We start from the raw sequence: 19426 nt of genomic DNA, 5'->3' as shown, positions 1-19426 counted from the left end.
TAATTTGAACCAGGAGAGCTGGATGGAGATTGCATTTAACCAGAAATGCTGGCAAAAATATGCTTCAGTAGAGCCAGAACCACATGTGGCCATTCCACTTTAATTGTGCTTGTTTTAAAAGATAGGTCTTTAACATTTACCCTCTCCATGCTTGCTGTCTCTTTATGAACTGAAAATAAAAACTCCCCAGGCAGTCATACTAAGACCTCAAGCCTGAAACTTTTCAGCTGAGTCAAAACCAAAACCTGTGCTGAGTCTGCCTCGTGCTTTTCTTTTGTAGCCATAAGAACATTGGACTTCTCTGCTGGTTTTTTCCCCCGAGTCCCCAGGCCAGTCCTAACCCGGGGAGGCAGTGTTTTGATACTAAATGTGTCTCCTTGGTGAGGTCAAAGGCAGTGGCAGCAGTGCTACTGGTGCGGGGGCAGCCTGCTGTAATGTACTACAAAACACCAAAGTACGCTCAACAATGACAAAAGCATTAACCGCTGACCCACAGCTTGGTGAAATTCAATCCCACCATTAGGCAAACATGAAAATGAGATCCCAGAGGAAGGAAGGTTCAGATGTTCAAGACCAGAGAAATTGGGTGAGGAACACGGGCGACGAGATGGAAGTTGCTGCAGACTGAGGGGAGGGAAGGGGAGGTTGCCAGCTCAGCGGTAAGATCTTTTAATACCATAAATTTCAACACGGACTGAGCAGTCAGTGTTTTTGCTTCACTTTGGAACAAAGCAAACTCAAAATGATTTATAAGAAGGATACCTTTCACCATTTTTAGGGACTCATTTAAGGGGATACAGTTTGATTTCCCAGGGGTCACTTCAGAGCTTCACGTTTCTACGTTTGTGTTAAGTCTGGTGTTTGTGGCAACGTGTGGGTGCTCACACCAAGGCTGGAATGGTTCAGAAACCTGGAACAGCTAAACTTCCAAGGATGACTCAGTTTTATATCGTGTCAGATGGTCAGATTTCTGTCCCAGTAGTGAGCAGTGGGTCTGGGTGCTGCAAGGCTGCAGCCAGCAGATGGATGGGGGCACTGGCAGGACTGACACTCTCTCAGTTGTTGTTATAATGTGTTACTTTTCTTCCCCAGAACACACTGAGTGCAGATGACCATTCTCCTGAAGACAGCTTCACCCTGAACCCCGAGGACCACAGGGAATACCCCGATCTCCAGGCTGCCCACCGGCCATTCCCTAAACAGCGATTCCGGCAGGAAAACGGGCACACATCCCTGCAAAGAGATGGACCCAGATCTTTCCTCCTGGATCTCCCTAACTTCCCCGACCTATCAAAAGCAGACATCAATGGGCAGAACCCCAACATTCAGGTACAAATTCATGTTAATATCTGACCTTTTTTGTGTCTTGCACAAAGTTATTTTACTAAACCAAGACAACTTTCAGCCTGGCTTCCATGACATGCAGTCAGAACAATCTGCCTCTACCAATAGCACCAAGAGAGAATGTATACAGTATAATTTAATATTACGTAGCATAGCATTATATATAAAATATAATATATATATAAAACATATCTGCTGTATACTTTTTGTCTCTAAGTAATTGCACATATTTCAATTTTTTTCTGAATTTCTCCTTGGATACTGTTGATTGCATGAATGTGGGGATCAGTGCAGACCTGTTGATGATACTAAGCCCATCTTTGGGATTGCCATTTTGGAGCATATTATCTTCATTGATAATAAATGGGTATTTTAATTTCTATCTTCAATTTACTGTTGAAAAATTTGTTTGCGAACAGATCCTCTTTTAGTATGCTATTATAAAATGGAATCATCTCCAAAGGTTGTAAGAGAATAAGTCTTTTAGTCTCAGCTCAAAAGTGCTGTATGGAACCAAGATTTAGAGTTAATTTCTGCAGCAGCTGCTTGGAGTAAAAAAAAAGGTTGTGTGCAAGAAACTTTGTTATATGTTATTCCTCAAACTGTTCTTGGGTTTGGAACAGCCTCTTACAAGCCACTTACATCTTGAAACTTCAAGGATTGGAAAGAGGAAAAAATGAGTGATTTGTTTTTAATTCAGAGCCTTAAAGCAAAATTGGCATTAATAAGCAGTCCTTTTTAACCAAAACAATAAATTCAAATGTTGTTCTGCCTAAGATGTGCTTATAAAAACAATACACTAATAGATCTGGTTTTCTGGTTAAATTAATTCCTGGCTTCCTATAGTCTCCCAGCCCACAAAATTACCATGCTTTTGATATGTCTAAGAAGTATGTATGTAAAGATGTAATAGATCTACTGGTGAGAGGCCAACATGCTCAGAGGGCTGGAGCACCTCTCCTGTGAGGACAGGCTGGGAGAGCTGGGGCTGCTGAGCCTAGAGAAGAGAAGGGAGACCTTAGAGCCTCTTCCAGTACCTAAAGGTACCTAAAGGTACAAGAGAGCTGGAGAGGGACTTTTTACAAGGACATGTAGTCATAGGACAAGGGGGAATAGCTTTAAACTGACAGAGGGTAAGTTTAGCTTAGTTTTAGGAAGAATTTCTTTACTGTGAGGGTGGTGAGGCCCTGGCACAGGTTGGCCAGGGAAGCTGTGGATGCCCCATCACTGCAAGTGTTCAAAGCCAGCTTGGATGGGGCTTTGAGCAACCTGTTCTGGTGGGAGGTGCCCCTGCCCATGTCAAGGGGTTGGAACAAGATGATCCTTAAGGTCTCTTCCAACCCAAACCATTCCATGATTCTGTGATTGGATGGGAACAAGCTGCCTTCACGTTGTCACTCCATTGCACTCACCACAGATGACTTGCAGCATTTAGAAGCCTCACAGATTTGGGTCAGGTGTGAGTCTAATACTTGAGGGGCCAAGGTAGGAAACATGTTCAATGTGTGGTGACTTAATACATCTCTCACACTAGGTAGGAAAACCCTTTCAGAAAGCCTTAGGAAGGTACGGTTGGGAATCTATAAGGGCCACAGATTGTGGCATGAGGTAAATAATGTACATCATTATTTGAACAGTATGTAAACCACAGAGAAGAACAGGAAGAAACAAAAACCTTCTCTGATTGGTAACAGCACACGATGTTTAGACCCAGGGAATAGATAAAAGAGATGGAAACAGTTCCCTGGCTTGTCTTTGTAGTAACTGCTGCTGCTATGACCTCTTTTTCCACCACCTGATCTTGGAAATGTGTCAGCAACTATGTCAGCAGTTTTGCTGGACTCTGAGAATTGGGAAGACTAGTCCTGTAAACTGGAAAACATTGGGCAACATTGATCTCAGAGCTCTTGTGCACAAGGATGAGCTCTTTCAGAAACAGACTCCCTAAGTACTGCATTATATTTACTCTGCATTTATTCTACTTACTTAGGCGTGTAAATAGGGATATACAAAAGTTCTTTAAGTTCCTGGTTGACAGTCCTGCAGTAGGTCAAGCCTCATGGAAATAAAACTCCCATTAATTCCTTGCAGAGTCAGAGAAAGTTTATTTCTTTGCCTAAAGGCCATAAAAGGTGGCCTATTCTTTTAGAAAAATAGGGTTATAGTGAACTCTTGCTCTTTACCATATTGACCTGAACAGAAATAGTGGCACTTGTTGACTTGCAAATTTCTCATCAGCTGTTTGGCAGGTGAGAGCAGAATAGATGTTCATTTGTCTTTTTGCACAATGGCTTCAGACTATGGAAGTTACATTCCTGGGGGTGTTGATTTAAAAGTCCTCCTGGGACCATGAGGTTGGAAAGGAGAAAAAAAAAAGCCTATGTGTTAAGATAGCACAATTGCCACATTTTCTTTTTAAAAACTCACAGCCTCTTTTCCCTTCTCCTGGGGTATAAACTTTCCTAGACCAAAAATAACATTTTTTGAAGGAAATTATACCTGGAAATTTTAAATATCTAAGGAAGAGACATAAAATTCAGACGATAAAGCAGGTGGAAAAGGTACTCCAGTGAGTTGTCTTTGTGGCCATTCCTTATCTGGTTCCTGTGAGATGGCACTTGCTGTATGATGCCCTGGTGTGTCTTCTTTCAGGGGAGAAGTGGTGAATATCAGAACACCATCACAGGAATTCAGAAAGCTACCATGCGCCCCAGGTACTGCTGTATTTATCAGATGATAAATAATCAAATATAAGTGCAGCAGACTAGAAAACCCTCAGAAACAACAGCCAGAGCTGCAGTAATTCAAATGCAACTTGATTCTTTGCATGCAAGACCAGGACAACACTTTCTGTGGTGTTCTAGCCTTGTAAAATCTCCCATCTTTTCAAGTGGCATTTTAGGCTTTAGCGTTGCTTCCACACTGATTGTTTGAGAGTAACCGCAGTAGCTGCTGTTGAGCAAAGCCTGGCTCTTTGGTTTGGGGTATTTTGTTTGCTTCTTTTTTGTCATTTTAACAACTCTGTCAGTGCCTGGAAGACCTCTGGATGAGAATGTGATTACAAAAAGTAATTACGCGTTTTCTTCATATCTCCTTTCTCAAGTGGAAGATCCCTTTTGTCTTGGTTTGCACTCATTTGATGAACCAGCCAAGGGATGCCTATGCAGACCTTGTAATTGGGCAGGGTTATTATTCAGAGAAGGAACTGTTTTTACCCCTGAGTAGCAGAATGATGTCACATGGGAGGTGTACAGGAACCTGCCTATTTTCCATTTCTGATGGGTTTCTCTTGTCTGTTCCAACCAGCCTTCTGCAACATCTGCTCTTTGCAGCCGACCCTCTTTTTGGAGCCAGGTGTTTCAACTTGCAAGTGAACTTTTGTTCTTGTCCCTCTCTTTTTCTTTTTACTGCTGGTTTCCCAGGCCTGTGGGCTGTAACAGGTGCAGGTAGTGTGCTGCTCTCTGTTGTCCCACTGCTTTGCTGCTTCCCTAGCAGTGCTCAACACCATGATGAATGAGCAGAAAAGGGAAAACTCACAGAACCATGGAATGGTTTGGGGTTAGAAAGGACCTTAAAGATCTAGTTCCAACCACCCTTCCATGGGCAGGGACACCTTCCACTAGATCAGTTTATTCAGAGCCCCCTCCAGCCTGGTCACACCTCCAAGGATGGGGAGTCCACAACCTCTCTGGGCAATGAGGGCATTTGGTTGGTATTAATGCTCTTCAGAGAACTTGGATCTTGGTCAAGCCTCATGACCAATAGACCTGAAACACAGCTGGGTGAGCTCCAGTTGCGATGGATGTGTTAAACATTTTGGATGAGGTGACAAGTTCCAAGTGAAACCTGCACAGAAACAGACAGGATTCGTGTCTAAAACCATGTTTATGTGCCCTGGAAAACTGAAGTAAATCAGTGTATGATTAAATCTGTTGGGATTTTTATCCTTGCTTTGAGTCACAGGATTGGTAGTAATTCATAGGAGTGATTTGAAGCCAGAAGTTAGTGCTGCCTGCTTGGTGATGTGTCATCTTTATAATTTTGCATGAAGCCTGTGGCTATAGCCACTAGTCATGCCACTCCAGTGTTGCTGTGTTAGCTTTGTTATCTGTTACCTATTTGTTATCTGTTTATTATCAATTTGTTATCTATCTGTTATCTATTTGTTACCTATTTTCTCTCTTCAATATCTCCAGTTGCTACCTTCTCTTAAAAAAAATCCACCCAGAACCACCCACTTTAGGAACATACACAGCTACAAATAAGGCTTTATGATCTGCTTTTAAAAAAGAACTGCAGATTTCAAATTAACTCTTCCCCATGGCCATTTCCCTCACCTCCACCTAAGTGAAATGTGTCACTTTTCACACATTTTATTAGATGTGTTTTTTAAATATCATTTTATATTTGTCATTTGAAGCTGGTGGTTTCACTGCATTAGAAAGCAACACTCTCTTTGTATTATCACAAAAGACTCAATAGTATCTGACCAGTAGGTCTCATCTCTAATTTAGCACAGGGAGAACTGGAAGGCTCCAGTAGTGCTTGTTTCTTGTGATTTCTGTAAGGCTTAATAATTTGAGGTAGTAGCAAAGCACTGGAAGCACTGATGTAGCCTTCAGGATCTAGCTAGTCCTCTGGCAAGCTGGAGAGATTATCAGAAATTGGTATTGAAAGTGGTTTAACTGTTGCTACCTCTGTGCAGTTTTATTAATGTCATGGTGTATGTAATAGGAGCTCACTGCAGAGTGCAAAATTCAGAGCTCTCTGGAGTTCAGTTTGGCCCATCAGAGATTACAAATAGGATTGACAGCAGTAAAATATAAATTTCGGGTTTTGAGTCACTTTGTCCTTTTTGCTCCTAGCAGATTTTGAGGGTCCTTCACTTTCCATCAAGTCCAGAAAACTGTCCTAAGTGACATGAGACAATCAAAAGTAAATTGGTATCATTACTGATAGCATTTTAATTGAAGTTGTTAAGTGATATAATGCTAATTTTACCACTGTCTCTTATAATGAACTCGTTTCTATTCTCCTATTATAGTTACCTCATTGCTGACTTGCACAGATTCATCTTTACAGAATGGCAAGTTCTGCATTAAGAATATGCATCAATTGCACGAAAGAAACAAAGGACAGAAATATCATAGGATCCACTGCTTGCACAATATTGTAAATGTAGTTTTTCTTGAAACATAATCTTCCAGTTGCTTAGAGCAGTGTTTACACCAGTAAAGTGAATTCAAAAACATTGTCTCAGTAAACAGGATGAAGAACACAGAACTCTTTGTGCGCTCCAACAGGCGGGGATAATATTTATCTTCTGTATATTTTTGGCCAGGAGAAAATTGGATGTTGGTGTCTGAAGACATCTGTGCTTGATACACTTGTTTCATTAGAAATTGACTGCAAATTTGTTGTTTTAACATACCTACACCAATTGCTTTTAACAGTTTTTAGAGGAATGTCCTTAATTCATAGCTTATACAACCATAAACAAAGTGGCTTCATTTTAGGTTTGAATACTTCTGTGGATGATTGTGGATTTATACAAGAACTGTGTTACCACAGACATTTTGGGAAGCTTGAGGGAAAATAAAATCTTTACAGTTTTGATAATCACTGAAAGAAGAAATCAGTCTTTGAAACCGGCTCCAAGATAGAAATACTAAACCAGATCTATTTTTTAATTTTTAAGAGGGACATGTTTTTGTTGGAATAGCTGTAGAGCGTGAAAACTCTTCCAGAGCTGCTCTAAATGCCTGCTTTTTATGATTCTGGTTCTAGATCTGATTTCTTTTTTCCTTCATGTAAACAGCCTCCAGTATAGAAACTGATCAAACAAGTTCCATGTTTGAGGACTGTGTATATGTACAAGTATGTGTGTATATATATATATTATATATTATATATATATATATATGTACAGCCATGGACTAATGGTGTTAAGTCTATCCCTAAGTACTAGGAAGAATTCAATGAATGCTGATTTTTTCCAAATTTTACACTGGGATAGAGGAGCAATTGTTTGCCTGAAGCAGCAGCCTCTTCTCACACCTCTGCCCTAACTTTCAGGTCCTGTGATGGAGGGATTACTAGGATTAGGCACTGATTTCCTCCCTGCCTCTGGAAGGTCCATACAGTTAAACGGAACTGGGCAGAGCACAGCCAAGTCCCTGCAAAATCTGCAACAGAGCTGACTGAAGCTGCCTCCTCATTTCTGACAGTGGCAGTCCAGACAATCCCAGGATTCTTTATAGAGTTCCTTTCACTCCATGGCTTTTATGCTACATACTAAGCAAACACCTTGGTAACCAAAACTTAAAGCAGCAGAGAGAGGGACACAGGTGTGTGTCAGGCTACCACATTGCATTTTACTTTTGCTATTTTGGGGTTTTTAAATAGTCTATATGTTGGAAAACTCCTTTTAAAGGCCTTTGTAATAAGCTTCCTTAATGGTAAAAACAGACTGAAAGGGATATCTGATTGCACAGGTATGTCTTGAAAGTAAACTAGTGACAGTGCAGTTGAAGGTCTGATGAGGTCTGATGATGCTGGAAGTGTGTGTGTTCCACCTGCCTTTCCTCACCAGTGTTAGCACCAAACTCCACAGGAGTTTCTCTGTCCCTACAAACCCTCTTTTCCTTAAACTGACTTGGCGTTGTTAATTAGTATTTAAAATCAAATCCCTATGGTTATTCAGGCTGAAATAATGCGAGTTCGTGCTGACTGACTGTCACACAACTGCAGATTAGCAGAGCAAATGGAATGATTGTCATTGGTTTTTATCAGAGGGTTTGGTTTGGGTTTTTCGTTTTGTTTGGTCTTTCCACTTTGCTGAGTCATTGCTTACAGAGTTGGTGTGGTCTTAAAAATACTTGCTACCAAAGTACTGGAGTCGTGCTAAGTTTCAGGTGGGGAGCAGCAAAGCCCCACTACTGGCCAGCAGTGCAGTGTTTGCCGCTCAGTAACGTGATTTCCTTTCACTTATTGTGAAAACTCTGTTTTGCTTGGATAGATGCAGCAATTTTGAATCCCTGAACTAACCCCGATGTTTTCAAAATTATGAAATCCATTTTAATTCTTGGTCTGTAGAAACTGAGGTTTAATGAAGTAATCATTCCAATTCCATGTGTAGCCTGGGAGTGAAATCCCTCTTGTGTAAAGATGCTATTAGGCTGACAACTGCACTTTCCCTTGCTCTTGCCCTGTCTCCCAGTGGACCTTCATAGTATCCTCAAAGTTGTTTCATTTCAATGGCTTTGTCTGTGGTCAAATGCAAAGCGTGAAATAGGTTCAAAATCTCCTTTCTCCAAAAAAAGGATATGTGGGCATTGTCTGTGCCTGCAGCTACAAAGATATGGCAGCACTTCTGCTTTGATTCCTATGTCACACTCCTCTGTAGATTTCAGGTGGCTGTGACCTTTTCTTTCTTTTTCTTGTGAGTGTCTTGTGATGTTACTAATAAGAATTGTATAAAACTAACTTTTTATCCATGGTGCACATCCACAGAGCCACTTAAATGACTTTTTTAGCATAATAGTATGTTATTCTGTTTTTTCTGGGTTTTTACAACGTGATTTTGAAAGACTGCTTTGCAAATCTATAAAACATTGAGAATGCCTCTATTCAACTTCACAGACATATATGATAGCCATTTCTCATTGTTTAGCCAGTCCAATGTAATCCCTGAACCACGTTAGCATGAAACATCAGAGCATTTTATTAGTTATCTGTGGCCAAGGTCTCCGATGGCTAGTCCCTGCTTCTACTTAAATAGCCACCTATGTGCACACATAGTGTTCATCCAAGAATTTCACAATTACACATTGTTCAGCACAGAAAAGCAACAATCAAGTGCTTCTCCTACACAGAATCATATTTACATTCATGATGTCTGTGAGGGAATGGGGCAGCAAACTTTGAATTTTGGCTCTGGACTTCTGTAGAAACCATAAACAGGTTGACCATAACAGGTCATTATACTCTCCAGCATGAAAAAAGGACCTACTTCACAGGGCTTTGCAGCAAGTTGATGGTCAAAGGAGCTGCTGACTCCCATCATTGCCTCAGAGTGTGGTTTCATGTAGCGGTAACAGCTGGGCTGCTGCCAGAGGGCAAGACAGATGCAAACCCCGAGATACCCTGGGCTCTGCATCTTCACCTTCACACTCATGGGCTTACTTAGCCCCGTCTTGAGTCAGTCCAAGTCCTTGGAATGGGCTCTGCACTCTCATGTGCTTCATGCTTTCCTCAAATTCAGGCTCAGCATAATTAGAGTACAGATTTGGTTTTCTTTTTCCTGCTTGTGTATGTTCAGCTCTAAACATCTTTTCCCCATAAGGCAGAAAACTCTTCTGCAAAGGTTTAAGCACAGCATGGGTTATTATTTTGTGCAGGATTTTTCCTAGCCTTTGTTCCAAGGTCTGATTCAGCAGAGGTAGCAGAAGGAACCACTCAGCCGCCGCATATCTCTGGGCTCAGTAATCCCCAGATGGTTCAAAACATGTGAACCCGATGGTGTCGCGCAGCCCCTCTGCAGGGCAGCACCAGGCATTTGTCTTTGCTGCATAGAAAGTTTCCCACTGACTAGGAGGAGGTACTGACAGCCAGGCTGGCCTGTTTTGAACCCCACAGGTTACCATTGAAGTGGTGGATGGCCCCGACACCGAGACAGACAAGGATCTGCAGAAGGAGAGCAGCAAGCCCAGCTGGCCAGTCCCATCACCTGACTGGAGGAGCTGGTGGCAGAGGTCCTCCACCTTGACTCGCATGAGCAGTGGTGACCAGGACTACAAGTATGACAGCACTACTGAGGACAGCAACTTCCTAAACCCTCTCGGTGGGTGGGATGGTCACGCACCCGGTCACCGGACATTCGAATCCAAGGAGCAGCCAGAGTATGGTGAGTTTGCGTTCCAGGCCTCTCATGGGCACCTTGGGATTGTAAAAACGAGCTTGGGGGAAATGAGAATGGTGAGGCATCGCTGAGAGCAGGCCAAGCAAAATAGAATTTTTCACCATGTGGCTTTTGTTCATAAGCTTTTAAATACAAATCTGTGCAGATGCACAAGCTGTACTGTGGTAGCTGCATTCCACTAGTAAGTCTATAATCTTGCAAATCATACCAGTTATCCCAGAAGAGGGCCTTTTTTTAGGCTAAAGTGTGCTTTTTTTGAAAGCAAAGGAAACAAGGTTTCGTATTTATTTTTAGAGTAAGGGTAAGTACAAATTTAGAATCGTGCGGTGGTTTGGGAACCAAAATACAACTATTGGATAAATAAGCAAGATCTAAAACGTGGTGGTATTTGGTGGATACACAAATAAGATGAATTATGTTGGTGCATGTGTGGGGAGTGGCATATGCAGCAGGAACATTGTGTATTTGCGTGTGTAATTCTCTTCCAGATGTGTCACAGCGAAAACAATTGTTTTCAGCTTGTTGTATGAAACAGTTGCAGAAACTAGAAACAGAGAGGAGCTACAGCTATTCACTGCCCTGACGGGCTGTAACCATCCACGTGGGAATGACTCAAGGGAGGTGAGCTAAACTGTGCTCACAGGAAGCTCAGAGCCCCTTGGATTTAAGTTGAATGTAAATACAGACAACTTTTAGTCAGAACGAAGTTTCCAAACCACAGTGCTTTTACCCTGGCACTTTTGTGTTCTCCAGCGTGACTGTCATGCACTGATTCAGTCTTATTTTTCCCGTGATTTGGTTAACTTTAAGTCCTAGAGCCTTAACAATCAGAAGAGCCTTTTTTTTGGAATGGTCTCTTTAAACACGTACATATGTATTAAATTTTGTGGCCAGAAGATTGAAGTCTATCCCTTCATTTTGCACCTACATTTATTTGTGGGATGGGTTTATTGCCAAGAATTCACATCTTAGGTAGTTATTCATTTAAGTTAAATAAAATTGCTTTCACAAGTAATTGTGGTAGGAAAAAAAATAGTAAGAATTACAAATACAAAAATAGGAAGAACAGGTTGAGCTCCAGCTGGAAATCTAATGTGATATATTCAATAATGTGTTTCATAATGCAGTGGAAACACTAGGTAGATAGGTCTAAAACTTTTCCTAGAGCTCTCTGCTGCACACCATCCTATTAATTGGAAAAGCTCCTGGCCTTCTGACTAACCTAAAATGCCACATGCCATTGGCCTTGTCCAGGAGGATGTAGCAGCAGATCCTGCCTCTGTGGGGCTTTGAAGCTCATTCCTCCCCCTGACCTGCTTATCACCCCTTTCATGGCTCTGTCTCCCTGCTCCTGCCCTACCAAAAATCCCTGCACACTCTGCTTGCCCTTCCTGGGCCTCCAAGCCTCTTTGACAGGCACTGCACCTGCTCACTTGCCCTATTCCTTGCCAGCTACAGGGAGAAAAAACTCAGAGTTGGAAAAGACCTGGACAGGAGAGAAGAGCCAGGCATAGAGGGCAGATCACATTTTCCTAAGACATCTGATGCCTTTTCAGACTGTTGTAGTGCCTACCTGTTGGCAAATCCCAGAACCATGGGTCTTACACATTGATGCTGACCATGGTCCTCATCACACCGTGGACACTGATTCCAGTGTGGTGGCTTCCCAGTTGTCAGCCATGTAAGAAAAGGAGGAGAAACACATAAGGTCTCTGCCACGGGGAACTCACATCTCAGGCAGCTTGCTACGAGTGAGATATATAACCTTCCCATACTCCTGGCAATAAATGTTTAATAGCACCCCACAGAGTTGTCGTCAGTCATTACATATGGTACAAATCAAGTTACATGTTCTACTAACCAGCTCAGGAAGCCCACAGACAGCAGGGCTGTTGGGGGAGCGGGAATGACATGTAGCACAGAGGCCAGGGAAGGCAGGGATCTGTCCCTGGGTCTTGTGTAGCTTAGGTACTCTCACCTATAGCTGTGGAGCAGGGCTGGCTCAAAGCCACTGAACCAGATTTTGCTTTGCTACCAGTGCTGGCGTAACCCAAAGGAGCTACAGCCACAAGTTATGATCACAGGGCAGTTAAATATCTCCTGTGGGTCACAGAGGTAACCATTAAGCCAAATGTTCCTCCCTCAGCTAGGGAGGCAAGACAACTGGGATCTGTTCATGGGCTCTGTTTGGTGGCCTTCACCAGGTGGGATGTGCAACAGCAAACAGAGGAGACTAGTGCTGAGGGGTTTAGATACTTACAGGGGCACCGAGCTGTGGTGGTGCAGACTTGGTATCCTGTGCCTTTGGCTTTCTACCAGAAAAAAATGAAGTCATGTTTCATTTTCAGAAGGTGCCTGCTAATAAAGAGTTCGATTTGCTTAAACAGTTAGATTTGATATTATTTAATAATTCACATGAAACACTACAAATTGCATGTCATTCTCAGTGCAAAATGTGTATGTGGTTCCCTGTACTCATAGCAGTATTCCTGAAATATCTGTTCCCTGTTCAAAGAACTGAAAAGCAAAATTGCAATTTTCATGCATGACCCCCAGCTTCCCATAGCCCAACATGCATCTTGCCCTAAAAATTAATTGAGTACTGTTGTGCTATTTCTGTGTGTTTTGAAAAGATAAAAAAGAAAACTTAATTTATCCCATGCCTGATTAGGCTGTGGTCAGCAAACATATTCCTATATGCAAGAAAATTATGTGAATAGACTGTTAGTTCAAGACCCAGCTTTGCAGCTGAGGATTCTCAGCTGACAAAAGGTCAAAAGAGAAAGGAAATATTTTTTCAAATAATGTTGCATGCATTTCCCTGAGGAGCATCAAGTGTGAAAACCATTTAAACAGCAGGCTTGCGCCTGGCGTTCAGCCCAAGCTTCAGGTAGAGACATCTGGAACCCATTCTTGTTTTGCCTTCGTAATAAAAAACACTACACAGTAGTTTTTGGGCAGTAGGATTTTTGTTTCTTCATTTCCTTCCTCATCTTTGTTCTTGCACAGATTATATTGATGGTGAGGGTGACTGGAGCCCGTGGTCCCTTTGCAGTGTCACCTGTGGGAGCGGGAACCAGAAGCGGACGCGGTCCTGCGGATACGCCTGCACAGCCACCGAGTCCCGGACCTGTGACAGGCCCAACTGCCCAGGTGTGCTCATGTTCACGTGAACTGCTGTCAGGGGGAGTGGGGAGAGGTGATCTCAGAGCTCCTGGACACAAAGACCAGGGCCTGTTTGTTCCCTGGCAAGGTAAGAGTTCCGGTGGGAAAAGGCACGCTGGTTTTCAGCGCCATTTATGAAATGGCAGGTCCTTTCATAGTAATAATATGCTGGTAGATGCAGTCCACTATCCCCTGGGACTTAAAAGACAAGTACAGGCTTTCTTTAGGTCATTTTGTGCACATGCATTTTTTATTCCAAAGGATGTCATCTACTCTCTTAAAACAAATTTGTATTCGTTTTAGAATTTCACAGCAGCTGTGCTGTTACTTCAGCGAGCTCCTGTTTTGCTGTGCAGTGAATGGGAATGCCTGCATGATGAGTAGGGATGAAGGAATGTATAGTTTTGGCTTGAATATATTCAGAAAATATGGCTCCTACCCATCCACACGCATCGACATTTAAAGTGTCCTTACTATCCCACAGTCTTCACTTTGGCAAAAGCAGGGCTGAGCACTCAAACCTACATCATAAAAATTTAAAGCTGCTATGGAAAACTTTCCTGTGATGTTCTTTAAATGGTGCTGTGTGTTTGGATTTAGACCAGTTTGTCATGCAGTAGCTGCCACAACACATCGGATGGGTGCAAGTTCATTACTTCCCAAGTTCAGAGAGCAGTGAAAGCAAGCCATGGTTGTTTGCATTACACCGAGTTTACTTTATGACTCAGAAAGGCAGAAATTCTTAAACTGGAGGTCAGGCCTTTTTTAATGGGAAATGTCAGAAGTAAAATGTCAGAAGTGCTGGAGAGGAGACTTAGCAGACTTGGTGAGAGAGTTAGAGAGAAGTTTCTCACTCACAGATAGATGTGTGTCTCCGTTGCAAGGCAATGGCTGCTAGGCAGTTCAGGAGAAAATTGTTTCTGGATGCTCTTCACATATCCTAAAACCTCAATAATAAGGGGTTAATACCAGAAGAAAGCATGTAGCCCCCAGTTATATTCTCCAGTATTTATTACCAGCTAGCATCAAACAGTGGCAAACTTGAAAGAATATATTATGTCATATAACAGACCTCCAACGATCAGCAAGAAAAATATATTCACTCTTTGAGGCTGTGCTGACATTTTTAAAATTACAAGGGCAAAGCTCAGCTTCTGCTGTTTATAATTCCAGCAGCGAATTACTGCCTTGTAATGGGTTCTTGGGTATCTATTATTCTGCATCTAGTGCTGCAGTTAAGGCAAAACCCTATGATAATTTTATTGAAAAGTGGCCTGAGGCTGTTTTGAAGCTTTGCAAGCCAGTATTATGCCCCAGTTCAGGAGATCAGGAGAAAGTTCATTGGCAAGGAAATGGATGGTGAATAGACTTCATTATTAAACATTTAGTTATCATATATTAAAGATCTTTCTGCTCGCTTTAGAGGTCTTTAATTCAATGGTAGGAAAAAAAAATAACCCAAACCTGTTCAAATGCTTCTTTGGGGACATATTTGTTTGAAGGCTACATGGCACAGAAACATTAGGGAAACATTAGGCTGTCCTACAGGCTGGACTAAAGCAGCAACAAAAGGATGTTTACTTTGGCAAGATCAATTAATACATTTTTCTGGCAATCTCTCTGTCTCTCTACTGATAGCAAACACTTAACTGGAGGTTGCTGGAACATCCTGATATATTAAGATCCTGATATTTTATTAGTTAGCTATAAGGGGTGAGGATGGAATTGCTTGAAGAGTTTAGTTTCATCTGCTCACACCTTTCAACTCCCTGGCACTGGGAGAGGCCGACAATCACCAGTCATCTTGTAACAGCATCATTCCTCCTTGTAATTCCTGAAAAATGGTTGCCCACTTACAGAGATGAACTTATCCACCTGTCTCCAGGTGGATATCTCTGTTTTACCTTCCTAACACCACAGACTCCTCGGTCCTTATGCTTTAAAAGGAACACTCCATCCAGCAGCAACTTTCAGATTGCTTCCCTGCCAGACAAAAGCACCTTGCAGAGCCTGAGGAAGGAGGGGATGGTGAGGAGGCAGCTGATTCCATTGTGTTTTAATAGGAAAATGCCAGCACCTCTAACACATGTTTGTCTTAGGGATTGAAGACACCTTCCGGACAGCTGCCACGGAGGTGAGCTTGCTTGCAGGGAGTGAAGACTTCAATGCCACCAAACTGTTTGAAGTTGGTAAGCAGCCTAGTCAATTTTTCAGTAATAGATAAGAGACTTCCTTAGGTTTTTCTTGGGACCGAGATATTGAGCTTACCATTAAAAATGTCAGTAATAACAGCTATTTATTGTCTTGCTTATATTTATGACCTGAACCTTAGTTTGCTTCAGTCATAGAATCTTTCTCTTCTTAAGTCTTAGCAAATTCCTGTACTTCTTTCATTATAAAATGGTTATTCTCTGTCCTAATTCAGAAGAGAGTTGTAAGGCTCCACACTAATAGAGGGGAAAAAAAAATCAAACACTCTTTAGCATTTTGCTGAAATAGCCTTGAATGGAAGACACTATAAAAGCATTTTAGATACAGCTGTCACAAAAAAAAAAAAAGGCAATGACTTTTATGAGCATGCATAGCTTTTATAGCTGTGTGTGCTGCTGCTGCAATTTTATAGTGCATGGGTTGGTTCTGATGTGCCTAAAACTCAGCCCAACCTCTGTAATGTTCTGATTTCATCCCTCCAATGAATCCATAGTGTGGCCACTCAGAGACACTGGATGCTGGACTAATTGAATAAATAGTGTAACCCAGCACCTCCCTCCTATGGTGTCAGAGCACAATAGTTAATGACAGCCAGGACAGGACTCTTTAAGGAGATAGAAAAACAGGACACAGATCACTAAGTAAATATTTTGCAAGAATGTTTGCTGTAAGAGTTTTAGGTCCCAGTTAGTTACTCTACTGCAGAGTCATGTTAAATAAGTGTGGAGCGAGATATGCAGGGGGGTTTTGACAGCCCATGGCATGATATAGACACCTTAAATAATGTTTTATGTAGGAGATGTTTAACTGGATTCTCCCAAGACTCTTGCAAAATAATAAAGTGCTAGCATTAAATATGCTACTGGTCTATAAATCTCTTTAATCTCAGCTATATGTCGTGGCTCTGGTGCCATTAAATCCTCGTAATGTACAGCCACTCTGATTTTATGTCACATATGCCCTTTTAGAATCTGAATCACTTTTGGCCGCATTTGCCAGCTAAGATGTCAGTCTCCATGTTTGAACTACAGATGCTTGAAATACCCCTTTGGGGGAATGGAGACCAAATAGAAAAAAGTATTTGTTAGTTTTAAAAAAAAAAAAAAGACTGAATTAGAGATTAAAACAAACTCCAGGAAAAGTAATACAGGCCTTGTTTGCCATCTTGGAATCTTTATTGTCATGAGAAACTTGATCCTTCAACATCTGACACTTACTAGGTGAGTGTCTTCTGACTGGCACCAAATCACTGTGATTTCCCTGTTTCTTTTGCTTCTAAACCCAGAATAGTGTCTCTTGTGCTGCCTGGGGATATCACCAGCTTAATTAGAAATTGCCAGGTAGAAGAAATGTCACAGATTCTGAGCGGCCTGGTTCTGCACTGTAACTCCAGACTAGCATTGCCTGAGGCCCTAAAGTCAGTCACAGGTGTGATTTCTTTATCTGACAAGACAGCACATTAACACACTGCAGGCAGGGCAGCAAACTGTGGCTGCCCATTCTTTCTAAAGCAAAGCACTGGTGCTGAACAGTTAGGCTTTACTCATTTGTTATCACTGATCACACCAACTGGGATGTTGCATAATGTATCTTAAGTTTCCATTTCCTGCCCTTAACCAGATACTGATAGCTGCGAAAGATGGATGAGCTGCAAGAGCGAGTTCCTGAAGAAATATATGCACAAAGTGGTCAATGATCTTCCCAGCTGCCCATGCTCCTACCCCAGAGAAGTTGCTTACAGCACTGCTGAGATCTATGATCGCCTTAAGAGGAAAAACTTTCGCTGGAAAGATGCAAGTGGTCCGAAGGAAAAACTGGAGATCTATAAGCCCACGGCACGATACTGCATCCGCTCCATGCTCTCTCTGGAAAGCACAACACTGGCAGCACAGCACTGCTGCTACGATGACAACATGCAGCTGATCACCAGAGGGAAGGGGGCGGGCACACCAAACCTGATCAGCATTGAATTCTCAGCAGAACTCCATTACAAAGTGGACATTCTGCCTTGGATCATATGCAAAGGGGACTGGAGCCGCTACAACGAGGCCCGGCCTCCCAACAATGGGCAGAAGTGCACAGAAAACCCCTCAGATGAGGACTACTACAAGCAATTTCAAGAAGCAAGGGAATACTGAGAAGGTTTTCCTCCTCAGAAAATTCAGACACAAAGTAGCATTCGTTTCCTGGATGCCAAAGAACTGGTGGTGGCTGCTGCATTGGCTCCTTGACAGGGGTTGATCAGATCCTTTCTAATGAATGTATATAGTTGTAATATAATACATAAGTATTTTTCACAGTGTGTGTAATTTATAAACACATATCTCTCTATCTCACACACACCTATTTTTACATACAGACATACATAAATCTTGTCCTGGTAGGATTTTATACTGCAATAACATTCATGTGATAATGTGCATTTCATTTTATTTCCCAACTGTAACATAATGGGGGGCTGGGGGGTGGGCAGCTGCCTTCACCATCAGGCCCCAAGGCCCCAGCTGAGGAGGCACATATTTAAAAGTTGTTATAAACAATAGGATTGAAGAATGTACTCTTCCATATGGGAATGGTTTACAAGATTAATGCACCTACACCATCAATTTTCTCTATAATTGATTTCATGACTAGTCATATCTAAGAAGGGAAGAATTTTTTTTGGAAGGGTAATAGTCAAAAGTGAATACAGAGAATTCCTGGAGATTTTTTCTTGGAATTCTTCCTGTTACCTTCCAGCTCAGGTCTTTGCAGTCCATCTGGGGTAGGCTTGCAGGAAGATGTAGCTGTGGTTTTCCTATAGGCCAGAAAAGGTCTCGATGCAGTGGAGTCACAAACAACCCACTCTTGGAGCCTTCTCAGATATGGAGCTGCAGCTGTCAGGGTTTCCATCTTATGCTGGGGAGCAGATCTTCAGGGCAGCTACCTCTAAACTGAGCACACTGTGAGTCTTTGGAGGAGTGAAGCCAGAGAAGTAATCCATGTCAAAGGAAAAAAAAATCACAGCTCCTTCCCAGTTTTTAATATGAAGAATGTTTGGATCTGCTTGTTTCTTTCTTTTAAGAAAATAAAGAAGTTTATTTTTTTAAAGGACAGGAAAAGTGGAATCCATATGTTGAATTTCCCTGGGATAAAAGCATGCAACCAGCCCTTTCTCCCCATTTTTCTTATGCTGAGTGCACAGTGTCCTACAGAAGTAGCTATTCTTTAAGGAAGCTCTCTGGGAGGAACTATTGGTGAGTTAAAATGTCTTAATTTTTTTAAAAAGCTAGCATTATTTTTGTAAAGTATTTATTGAATTGTAACAATAACTCACATGTGAGATATGTCTCTAACATGAAAGGTTTCTGTAGATGGAACTTGATTGCCAAGAGCATGACTGTTGTTAGGCAAAGGTTTTAATTCCAAATTTTTATAAAGTACATACATACATAATCCTGTCATTAAGCAGCTCATCCCTGCATTCTTATGAAAGATAAAAATTACACCATGGGTAAATAAATACTTACAGTTCCATCCTGCAAAAGACTGCCTTGCTGCAAGTCAGTGTCTTCATTTGGAAAACTAAGGCTCAGTGTTACCAGAGGAATGCCTATTTTGGGGATATGTGGTCTGACACACATGTGCCCTGCACGTGGAACCTCACACAGCAGCAAAGCTGACCGGCGTCGCAGTCAGCCTGAGCTGAAAGATTCAAGACAATTCCTTCTGCTATATACAGACACGCATAGATGATATTTAAGGTCCCTTCCAACCCAAACCATTGCAGGATTCTATGAGATGCTG

General features: G+C 42.0%; 1 protein-coding gene across 1 annotated transcript in view; it reads left to right on the top strand.

The window, feature by feature from the left end:
• The window catches only part of ISM1 (isthmin 1), a 49375-nt gene extending 30519 nt beyond the window's left edge, over positions 1-18856 (top strand). The window contains exons 3-7 of the mRNA XM_008932986.3: positions 1085-1329; positions 9982-10249; positions 13274-13417; positions 15529-15618; positions 17261-18856. Coding sequence (XP_008931234.2) covers positions 1085-1329; positions 9982-10249; positions 13274-13417; positions 15529-15618; positions 17261-17778 — 1265 coding nt within the window. The 3' untranslated portion in view covers positions 17779-18856. The remainder of the gene's footprint in view (positions 1-1084; positions 1330-9981; positions 10250-13273; positions 13418-15528; positions 15619-17260) is intronic.
• The last annotated feature ends 570 nt before the right edge of the window (positions 18857-19426 follow it).

Source organism: Manacus vitellinus, unplaced genomic scaffold, assembly GCF_001715985.3.
Source record: "Manacus vitellinus isolate BGI_N305 unplaced genomic scaffold, ASM171598v3 scaffold_38_pilon, whole genome shotgun sequence".
Lineage (NCBI taxonomy): Eukaryota > Metazoa > Chordata > Aves > Passeriformes > Pipridae > Manacus > Manacus vitellinus.
Note: the sequence above shows the minus strand (reverse complement) of the source record. Positions and strands in the feature narration are given on the sequence as shown.